The 12,231-nt window shown below is 35.3% G+C and overlaps 1 protein-coding gene across 6 annotated transcripts in view; it reads right to left on the bottom strand.

Moving 5' to 3' along the window:
• Positions 1–1,130: 1,130 nt before the first annotated feature.
• Positions 1,131–12,231, bottom strand: part of Ssl1 (general transcription factor IIH subunit 2 Ssl1) — a 51,848-nt gene continuing 40,747 nt past the window's right edge. For 3 of the 6 annotated variants that reach the window (XR_011333851.1, XR_011333852.1, XR_011333853.1), the window contains exons 7-10: positions 11,133–11,394; positions 9,263–9,444; positions 8,997–9,159; positions 1,131–1,326 (exon numbers count right to left, since the gene is read on the bottom strand). Coding sequence is in view for 2 of the 6 variants with exons in the window: in XM_069834651.1 (XP_069690752.1) it covers positions 9,301–9,444; positions 11,133–11,394 (406 nt within the window). In the remaining 4 variants the exon portion in view is untranslated. Of the gene's footprint in view, positions 1,327–8,996; positions 9,194–9,262; positions 9,445–11,132; positions 11,395–12,231 lie in introns of all 6 variants that reach the window. The other 3 variants (XR_011333854.1, XM_069834651.1, XM_069834652.1) reach the window with 3 other exon arrangements.

Below are 12,231 nucleotides of genomic sequence, written 5' to 3'. Positions count from 1 at the left end.
CAATTAAATCCCACTCGAGTTTTGATTTTCTCTAGATAAATCAAAACGTCTAGTGAGATTACTGTTGATAAAAGTGTGCACATAAATTATGCAAAATGTTTTGATCAGTATTGTAATTTGGAGAAATTTGCAGTCGCCTACAACAATCAAATGCCGTCGCAGAAAAAATGGTTGGACTATATTGAGAACTGTAGTGTGAGGAACAGTATTCAGAAATAGTGAAAATAGCACAGTTTTTTTTTTTTTTTTTTTTTTTTTTTTTTTGCTATTCCAGCACACAATACTTCTATTGAAAGACTTTTTTCTTTAATTAAAGCTCAGTGGACCAATGAGAGGAACAGAAGTGTTGATTCAGTGAAATCAATTGCATTAGTGCAATTTAATTTCAAGCATTTCACATGCTCCCAATTTTACTCATATTTACTTAAAAAGAAAGACATTCTGAAAAAAAATCAGGTCATCTGGAAAATATACACGGCATACAGAAGTGTAAATGTAATTGTCAGGATTTATAATTGTAATTGTATTTATATTTATAGGTTAATGTCATATAACAAATTTTGAGCATGTTGTATACACAATAATAAAGTACACAATTTCTTGTGATTAATTACTGAATATTGACATAATGAAATATATACAATGGGTACTGATATCTTGAAAATGTTATGTAATGACTCATTCAGTGTCGAGAGAGGTGTCCTCATTTCATCATTTCAAAATATAGAGGTGTCCACATTTCATCATTTCAAAATATAGAGGTGTCCTCATTTCAAAATATGGCAACCCTAGTCAAATGGGCATTATTCTAAGAATATAATGATATAAATGCAGTAAAGACATGCAGAAATAAATGTTATGTTTTATTTAACGACACTCGCAACTGCAGAGGTTATATCAGCGTCGCCGGATGTGCCGGACTTTTGTCCCGCAGGAGTTCTTTTACATGCCAGTAAATCTACTGACATGAGCCTGTCGCATTTAAGCACACTTAAATGCCATCGACCTGGCCCGGGATCGAACCCGCAACCTTGGGCATAGAAGACCAGCGCTTTACCAACTCGCCAACCAGGTCGACTGCAGAAATATTTGACCGAAATAAAAGAAATTGTAAAGTAAAAAGACACAAATATATACAAGATATATTTATTTGTAATGGCTTATTAACAAAATTGATATACAAAAATCATAAGCCTGTTTACATATGCTTATAAATAAAGAGTACTAGATTTTGAAGTCACACAAGACGCTTTTGAAGATTGAGAAAGAACCACTGCAAATCAATTCTACATTAGTCTTCTATTTCACTCCAGATGATGTATTTCTCTGTAAGAAAATTAATCCAGTCATAAAACACTTGAGTCACCTTGCATTTCCATTTGCATAATAATAAAAGAGCTTTCAATAACTTTTTTTTCGTATACCAGCATTAGAAACAGTCTTCATTGTCAGTCAAAATCATGCAAATATGCCACATTATTGCACCAGAGCTGTAAGATATTACCATGCCAACTAAAACATAATGACATATTATGACAGCATAATTTGTGCCATAATGTTATATTATGAAAGAAATTTATAATGTTACTAGTGGCTTGTGCAGCAAATGCTGCAAACTAAGTTCCCTAGACGTTCGAATAAAAATTTTTCAGATTTATTTTCAATGAAAAATACCTGACATTTTTAAAGTTATTTGCTTCCATAATAATGAAACATACTCCCTCTGAATGTTATTTTTATGGCAAATACTTTTTCTTGAACCTATCCACCTTCAGTTTTTGAGTTTCAACGCGAAAATGCAAGTAAAAATGTCAGGACCATCAGTGGGTTTTTCATCTGGGAGTAAAGCAATAGCTATTTCAGGTCATTGTGGATTGTAGGTGAAAGTTAGAGAAAGTCAGGTGTGCTATGCTTTCGAACAATAGAAACAGCATCTTGGTGTGGCTGCTGCATGTAGAGCTGGAAATGTAGAGGGTAAAACCATTTTATCCTGCTAAGAGATCTTGCTGAAATGATCGGGAAACTACAAAATTTTCTAGGCCTCTTATTTTATCAGTAAGTAATACCATCTTTCCTTGCGAACTGTAATTTTTGAGCTCTCTCGAGCCAATACTGAATTTACACCACACTGCCATTAAATGTAGCCTATGAAAAGAACCAACCCATATGATTGATAACTATAAAATATTTGATTTTTAATAATAATATTATCTTACGCAAGTTTTGTAGTTTATATATTAACATCATGACATTAATTAGAGTAATATTTAATTTCCAATTGCAATAATGTCATCAAACCATCTCAAGTTTTGTAGATTTTACTAACCAATACACAGATGTACTCAGAAAATTACATACCGCAGAATCAGACCTGTAAATTATTTTTAGTAAGTCTTGAAGTTTTTAATAACCAAATGAATTTGAACTCTAAATATGTCAGGAATCCTGCAGGTCATGGCCTTCGTGTAATAGCTTATTGTTTATTGTAGTGTGTGTTTTGTTTTATTTTGAAATGCAATTAGTTCTCAAAACTGACGAAAGATGGATTTTGGAAAATAGGAAAATTATGTAGGAAAACTGACATTTCACTGAAAACTACTATTTTTCTGAAAAACGTTGGGTTCCAAGCTTCAAAATGACGGGTCATTTATTAAAATCCGTTCAGCCATTTTCCCGTAATTTCCATTACCAGTTCAAATTATATACACCGTGTTCCGCTTATAAGTATAACAAAAGAAATAGCTATAACTTCTGAATTAATACAAGTATATAGTTGAAACCAACTGCTACAAAGAATGAAAACTGGGAATTTTTGTTACCTTATGTTCCATAAACCTCAACATGGCTTCCATTGGTGGCACGGGAAATATCCAACCGGTATTCAACCTCGACCCAAGTGTTATGAAGCATCTGTGGTGTAACATTGTTGACAGAAGCATAAATTCTTTCTTGTAAGTCTGCCAAATCACGTACTGGCGTCCTGTAGACCTGGTCCTTAACAAACCCCCACAGGAAAAAATCAGGTGGTGTTAGATCTGGTGATCTGGCAGGCCATGTGATGTACGGTGATCCTCTTCCGATCCATCTTGCAGGGAATTGTTCGTCTAAGAATGTGCGAACCATGTTGGCAAAGTGTGGTGGAGCCCCATCTTGCACATTTCTAACTCGAGTCTGTTTCTCAGATGAGGCAACCTTCCACGTCAGTGGAAAAGTAAACCGACACAATTGTCGCATCTGGGGGTCGGAAAATCCAAGTGTCGTAATTGAACACCAACGGGATTCCCCTAAATGGAATGTTTGGTGTGGGATCATGCGTGACAGAATCATTGGTCCCTATTTCTTTGCTGAAAAGACAGTCACTGCAAACACGTACCTGGATATGTTGCAACTGTATGCTGTGCCACAACTCCCAGATGGAGCAATTTTCCAGCAAGATGGGGCTCCACCACACTTTGCCAACATGGTTCGCACATTCTTAGACGAACAATTCCCTGCAAGATGGATCGGAAGAGGATCACCGTACATCACATGGCCTGCCAGATCACCAGATCTAACACCACCTGATTTTTTCCTGTGGGGGTTTGTTAAGGACCAGGTCTACAGGACGCCAGTACGTGATTTGGCAGACTTACAAGAAAGAATTTATGCTGCTGTCAACAATGTTACACCACAGATGCTTCATAACACTTGGGTCGAGGTTGAATACCGGTTGGATATTTCCCGTGCCACCAATGGAAGCCATGTTGAGGTTCATGGAACATAAGGTAACAAAAATTCCCAGTTTTCATTCTTTGTAGCAGTTGGTTTCAACTATATACTTGTATTAATTCAGAAGTTATAGCTATTTCTTTTATTATACTTATAAGCGGAACACGGTGTATATAGATATTTCATTGCACGAATCAACATTTAGAAAACGAGTTCCATATGCTACTGTTTGTATGACAGCATTATAAAACAAAAGAAATAACATATAAAATTTGTGTCCACATCTGTGGAGTAATGGTTAGTGCGTCTAGCCGCGAAACCAGGTGGCCCGGGTTCGATTCCCGGTTGGGGCAAGTTATCTGGTTGAGGTTTTTTCCGGGGTTTTCCCTCAACCCAATATGAGCAAATGCTGGATAACTTTCGGTGTTGGACCCTGGACTCATTTCACCAGCATTATCACCTTCATCTCATTCAGACGCTAAATAACCTAAGATGTTGATAAAGCATCGTAAAAGAACCTACTAAAATAAAATATATATATATATATAATTATAAAGTTCGTAGTCATGAATAGTTTGAGATCATGATCTATGAAGCTTAGAGGTTGCTATGACAACATTGATGTATTAAATATTATTGCACGGCAATTGTTTCGTAATATCTTTATGGCACAAATTATGCCATCATAATAGTCATGACGTTTTAGTTCGCATGGTAATATTTTACAGCGCTGGTACAATGATGTGGCATACTATGAACGATAAAAAAAAATATATTATTAAACGATTTTCAGTCCTAAAATATTTGAAGACATTACTACTGTCATAGCAACTCATTCTCCATAGATCATGATTTCAAACTACCCATCATTACAAATATAATATTTTATTTTTTATTAATTGTTTTATAATGTTGTCATAAAAAAGCATACGCAACATGTTTGTAACATTACAGAATTACAATTTACTTCTAATAAAATGCTATTTTCATGCCCACTGGAGTAATATTATTTATATTTCTAGAAGCCAAGAATTATTTCACTCCCTACTGCAATAAATTGTATATTTTATTTCATATTTATATAATTTTAATAAATAATTTCATCCTTGATGGTCTTTTTTTCTTTCCACATTATGCCTCTCATTTCTCCGGATGCAACGCAGGCTTAGGCGTATTGTGCTACCTATGTTTAATTTAATACCGATTCATCACCCCTGTTTCCTTGATTAAGGTGTACAGTCCAGATATAGAAATTGGTTCAAAATCATCCATGGTTCCTATGATTATCTCTGGATCAAAGTACTGTGGTTCGAACCCAACAGAGAGCAACGAAATTTTCACTAAAAAGTCATCTTATACAGTGACAGTGCTCTGATGATATAACATATTTCGCATGTAATGGTAAGTTATTTAAGATGTAAGCGTTAAAATTGTCATTTTATGAGTAGGGATGTTAGCAGCAGGTTGAGTGTAGCAAACCTATAAAGTAAGTTCTCTTTCGACAGATATATCATATATTATTTTTTAGGCAGTTTATTAATAAACATTGCGTTTTAACACACATGCTTCACTATAATAATGATAAGTGAATATTGACCAATAACGAGTTCTTATTTAACACAATCATGCACCATTAATAGGCATACTTTTAGGAATGGCTAAGAAAGAAATTTACAATACAACCAAAATTGTCAAAACTGCCACTGTCAGTTGTTTTCATTTGCTGATAGTCTATGAATACTGTACAACATATTACAGACTATGCAAAATTCATGTCTACACTCTCTTATGTTATATACATATATAGCAAGGGGATGACAGAAGTAGTCAGTAGGAAAAGGTCATCAATTGTCACCCAAATACTCTGTTCTTGCAATTTAGATTGGTGTGATTAATTACGCGATTATCAAACACTTTTCTAATGCTTTTTATCTTCAGTCAATATTAAAGGAAAAAAGCGCAATATATCTCACACAATGTTGTGAGTTGACTGTATCATTAAAGAAAATGCAGCCAATTACTCTGCGTGCTGTAATGTCACATGACACATACACTTTCTAATCATGAAGAGAAACTTCATGCACTAAATAAGGATTGTCAGTGTCCCAGTGCCTAATTTTCTGAAAGTGGACATAACTGCTTAAATGAAACCAATCTTTGTCCGTCATGTGTGTATGTGTATCTAATGCCTACCCACTTCACTTGCGTGATTCGAGTTCCGCATATTGTGGATAGATGGCAGAACTGTGACCCATTTTCAAGCTGCAGACCACTTCAGTAGGCCACACTATACATGATTTCTATCTGTGGAGAGTTATGTGGTGTACTAGAGTGAATGTATGTGTAAGAGTGTTCGTGTAAATGTAGTGTAGGGAATGGATGACAATGGTGAGGAAGAGAGAAGAGGAAACTCTGTGCCGGCATGTAGCCTACTATTATCGAATAGCACCAAGGGGACTGCCAGGCTTAACGTCCCCATCCAAAGGACGAATCATTATCAACAAACATATGCCTTCTCTTCATATATACTGTGGAGAGATATGGGATTTAACAAAAGATATTGGTGCACAATTTAGTGATCAGACGTTGTGCACCACCACCTCTCCTAGTCCCAAGATAGAAATTTTACACGACAATTTCTGACCCTGCCGGGAATTGAATCTGGGCTGACTAGTCAGAAGGCAGACATGCTACCACAGAGCTAATTCAACTAGCTCGTTCATCATTATTGAGATGGATAAACAGAGTTGTCATGAACAGATTGTAACATCCACTCACAAAAACTGACATGAGTGGCTGGATCCCCTTGCCGTAATCGATGAACCGCCATCACTCTGTAAGTATAAAAGTGCAGCATTTTCAGCCCTTTTAATGCTGATCTTTGTGACATATTATATTCTTGTGCTAATCAGCATGAAGCTTTCCTAGGACTTCTCTGTATTCTTGCCTGAATATCTGCAAGTTTCTCCATTATGAGTTTTGCATCCAGAAAGGTGGACATTATTTTCAAAATATGAACTGATGAAAGGTAAGATCAACATAACATTTTCTTATTACCACTTACTGGAGCATTATTTGTATGGAACTACAGACCTAAATCACTGCCTTTCACTGCCGATTCGTTTTTCTCTCATGCAAGGCAGCGGTCGAATCTCCCCATTAAACAAGCATGCTACAACCACTTATAATGCCAGTAAGTTGTATAAGTTATATATGTTGTTGTTTTCTAATGCCAGGCGTTTGACAATAAAGTCATTTGACCTCTTGCACTCCAATATTTGAAAATGGCAAGTTGTAGCCGATTTAAGTGAACACCATATTTTAACGTTTTGGTAGCTACTTCATTCACACACAACCCCCCAGAATGTCTGGAGGACCACACCTGCTGGTGGTCGACGGGTCCATTGGACCTAGCTGGGAGTTCTTGTTGATCACCAGCTTTCCCTCCTTAAGCCACTGGAGGACGATTTTAGTGCCATAGCAGGTCAGCACTAGGAATAGAAAAGTAGAAAGAGGAGGAAGGAAAGTGAAATAAACCCCTAGGCCTCGAATGCTCTAAAGCCGTTGGGGTCGAAGAAAGTAAGAGTTCAGTCAGAGGACTGGATAGGAAAGGGTAAAGAGGGAATTAGGTATTGAATAGAGGAAAATTATACCAAATTCAGTCATTAACTCATCAAGCTGACCAGTGCTAATTGATGAGTAGCCCCTCCCTTTAGTTCAGCTCGTAAAATTATGCTTACTAACAGCTGCACCACGGGAAGGTAGGGATGGGACATTAGGTATTTGTCCAGGTTGGTTCCTTAAGGCCTTGAATGGGAAGGATTAATGGCTCTCCCCCCTGTATCCGACAGATACCCTTTTGCAGCCATATAAGTTATATATGTGGCACACTATATCTCGAGATTCATGGTCCCATCTATCTATGGATAGATATCACATAATCACTACTCATTTAATAATAATCAGACTCACACATTAAAAAGTATCTTCAGGAACAGTATCATTTAAAATAGTTAAATGTTTACATTCTACATACCAGGGAGGAAGATAGCATTTGAAAATGAGGGATTAGAAGTCCTTTCCATTGTATCAAATGTGGATGAAGTTGCAATGAGAATCAAATTATACATAAAATAACCTTTATTTGGTCAGAGGATAAGACTCGCTGTATGTATTGGCATTGGCATTAAAAAAAAAATAGGGGATTTAGAAGTTCTTTCCACTGCATCAAATGTGGATAATGTTGCAATAAGAGTCCAATTATACATCAAATAACCTTCATTTGGCTGGAGGACAATACTTACTACATGTGTTGGCTGATCTATAAACTGCACATAATATACTAAGTAAAATAATTTTCACTTGCTATTAACTGATATAATCTACAGCTACCGAGCAAAGCATTATTATTTTACTGTAATTCTGTGAAATATTTTTAAGCATTTTTAAGAGATCATAGCTTACTTACAAGGACATTTTTGCCATTTTTACATGTATGTTATCGAGTAAATTTGTGTGTATTTTAGCCTACAGTAAGTAATATTGCTATCAGTTTCATTTGGAGTAATCCACTGTTTCATGAGAGTGCAGTCACTGCAGTATTATAAAACAATGACTCCGCCTAACAAGACTATTATGTATTCGTTTTAATGGTGAGGCATTACAAATAGTCCTGTGCAAAGTATTCCCCTTAACTTCAAACCCAAACATACACATTTAGAAACCCAAAAGTAATAATTTTATTTTGCTATATTGCTTGCTGTCTGCTAACATTTGGCCAAGTCAAATTAATTGTTTTCAATGCTGCACTTTACGACACAACCTATCAACAAAGAAAGCCTATGTTTTCATCACGTGTAAATTACCACTTCACAATCATTAAAAAGCTTGCTTAAATTATATTTTCATATAAACATTTTGTAAGATATAATTATATTGCATTCAAGTGATTGATGGTTTTTTTCTAATTAATAAACTAATTCTTTCTACAAGGATAGAAAATAATTATGACATACTTGTTCTCTATTGTACTTAAAAACTGCTATTTTGTGACTGGTGTTAAGTACGTAGTTTAGTATGGATTAGAGGCAGAGAGTGGGACAAATCCACTCATATGACGCCACTATACTACCTCCAAAATCAGATGTGGGCAAGAAATGGCTGACAAATTTTGCTTGGAGCCCTCTTTCCAGGACAGGGTTCTTTTATGTGCCATAAATCTACGATATTGACTTCCCAGCTTTACATTCCCCAATGGAAGAACCTTTACACACTTTAAAATGCATTACCTTTGGCCATGCCTGAACCTGCAAACCTTGGATCCAATGGCTAACATGGTGATCACTGGGATGACTAGAAAGTTTAGGTGATGTAGGATTAATATACAACCACTTTCTTCCTATCTTTCTTTCTTTCGTTCTTTTTCTTTCTTCCTCTCTGCTTCATTTCTCCCTCCAATGCAGAAAAAGAAGTGTTCAGTAAACTACTACAGAAGGAAACCTCGATATTAACACAAGTGTGTTATAAATTATTTATATATTTACTTAATACTTACTAAGTAATTAAGTGCCACTAAATGTTTAAAATTTGCAATTATCTCGGAGGGACAGCTTCATGTCCTGTTGTTTGGAATGTTGAATGATTGGTAGCACAGCCAGGGCATGTATGTAATGATTCATGAATAAACAAATCACAATCCAAGCAAAATATTTTATGGCATATGCCGCATTCATATACCTGAAAAAAAATAAATAAATAAAAAAAAAAAAAAATAAGCAAATCAAAATCATTCAAAACCCACATCGAGAGTACCTGAAAGCTAGATTTGAATAATATATACGTTACTGTGGGTACATTAACAGAAAACCATAATTTCAAGTCACACAGAGTTTATGTGCTTTCAATGTGGGTTTCTGGCACCTCGTCAGCCCACTTGAAGTGTGTGGATATAAGGGGAAAAATTGAGACAGTGTCAGATGGAGTTCCTGGTAGCTCAGTCAATAGAGCGCTGGTGCATTCAGCCAGATGTTCTGGGATCGATACCTGGCCCCAGAACAATTTTTCCCTTGAAATTATTCAAGTAAGATAGATTGTTAATATTAGGTATGAATAGAAAAGGTAAGTTGCAGAAGACATGAGGGCAGTGACACAGGAGATGGAAGGATGTCGAAAGACATCGTCAGCAAATTCCATTCAGGCAATGAACTCTCAAGGCAGCAGCTACACCACTAAGTAGACAATCAGTAATGACGTCACTCCAAGGCCAAATCAGAGAAACAAGCAAAGTATCAAATAGAAACAGAGTTGGAGTGAAGAATGCTGAACCAACGAAAGAAGAGTGTGGGGAACGAGGGAGTGAAATAAGTGCGGGAAATATAATCTGAGGAAGTGGTGTATCAGTGGGTTGAAATAATAGTAGGTTTAGTTATGTAATGGATAAATGGAATTGAACTGTTGCACTTTTTCAATGTTATAGAATACCGTAATAGTTTTGTTTAAATAGTATTATAAATAAAATGAAACCAATGTTTTAGGGTGCTAATGTATTATGTAAGAAGTGTTTAGACAGTGAATTTAATAATAGGTTAAGTTTTTAGTGAAAAAGTCAACAAGGGTGTGTTTTCTATATTAAATAAGTTTAAATATATTATGTTATTTACAAGAAGGCAGTATTTAGTTAGTTATGAGAAAAGGGGAATGAAGTTGAATGTAGGAACAGTTTTTAAGTGTAGCTGAGAATAAGAGAAGGGACTTTTTTTTGTTTCCATGGATGAAGAAATGTCTAAAAGGAAAGCGATTCAGTGATGTGGATGATGTCACAGCTTGAACAGTATCCTGCCTCAAGAGTTCCAGCACTGTTTTCAGCATTGGCAAAAGCGTTGGGACAAGTGCATTAATGCTCATGGACAATACTTTGAAGGGGACTAAAGTACTGTGTATGTAAAGTTAAATAAAAATGCAAGAAAAAAAACATTGTTATTTTTGGGTCCCCCCTTGTATAATGAGAAAATGTGTCATCTTCCTAATACATCCCTTGCTTCTACTTCTTACCTCAAATATACACAATCCATCCAATTAATTTATTTTGTGGCACTCAATAGTGAGAATTTTTTTCTATCTCTACTGTAATATTATCCACAGAATTCAATGAAGATAATGAACATGTTACAAGAAATTGGCAGAATTAACAAAGGGGGATTGGGAAGGCAGAAACAACTTGCGAAATATGTGATAACATTGTACAACCTGAATAATAACCACGAAGATGATGATGATGATGATGATGATGATGATGATGATCTTGAGAAACATGATGATTGAACAATATGGACTTAAAAAGAGTATATATGCTCATCAAAAATGATTTAGACATCACAGCTAATGCTCAGTTTAAAGTGTGTGTGCAGAAGAGATCCTTTACTTACATGTTTATCGTGTTCTCCAAATCTTTTCTGACATGAAAAGCATAATTCAACCTTATCCTGCATGTCTTTAAGCTCGAGTTCATTGAAATTTTCAACTGGAAACAGATGATGATATGATCTGGCCAAATGTGGTGCAGATACCAATGTCAATCCACAGGCCCTGCACTCTACAGGAAGTTCACAGTATTTGCTACAACATTGTGGACAGAAGTATCCCCCACTATTCAGTTTACTCTTTTCAGAATCTGAAGAATCTACATGGCTGTAAGGAAAGAGAAGAGACATTTAAGATAATTCTGATTATAATTATTGTAACATATTCTCCTGTGCAACTGTTATATATGATTACCAATTTCAAATTCCAGAAGAAAAATGGAATAAAAATGTTGGAGTATAATTTTATAAAAATAAATTTTATATGAATAAAAATATAAATTACGTTGTAGGACTGAAAGTGAATGTGTGAAATAACTTTTCTCAGTTTTACAGCATTTCAGACATGTAAAAAGAAAACAAAGAGTAATATTTTTATTTTTGGGTATAGGCATTATTATGACACACTAATACACTGTAAAAACACACGAAATTGGTGGAACCATTCCAAGATGTTCTCTGTACTCACTAACTTCTCGTTCATTTTCAAGTAGCTTTTGGAACAGATCTACCTTGTCCAAATATAATAATTATGACACTCGCAACTGCCAAGGTTATATCAGCGTCGCCAGTGTGCTGGAATTTTGTCCCGCAGGAGTTCTTTTAAATGCCAGTAAATCTACTGACATGAGCCTGTCGCATTTAAGCACTGTCCAAATATAAAAAGACCTAGTTATTATTTTACTCTTGAATATCAAATTTGAAGAATTTGGTGCATTAATACACAGTGTGTTATGTTTACAAACATCACATTCTTTTATACTGTTACTCTTAAGTTTTAAGTTCTTTTAAAGTACCCATTAAAATATGATCTATTCTTACTGAAACTCGTAAAATTGAAAGAATGACTCAAAATTTTCATTGCATTAGTACTGAAATATGACTTCAAACTAAAGTCCTTTGACCATGTTTTTGGAAGTGATGTGTTCACCAATTCAAAATCTTC

Source organism: Periplaneta americana, chromosome 9, assembly GCF_040183065.1.
Source record: "Periplaneta americana isolate PAMFEO1 chromosome 9, P.americana_PAMFEO1_priV1, whole genome shotgun sequence".
Classification (NCBI taxonomy): domain Eukaryota; kingdom Metazoa; phylum Arthropoda; class Insecta; order Blattodea; family Blattidae; genus Periplaneta; species Periplaneta americana.
Note: the sequence above shows the minus strand (reverse complement) of the source record. Positions and strands in the feature narration are given on the sequence as shown.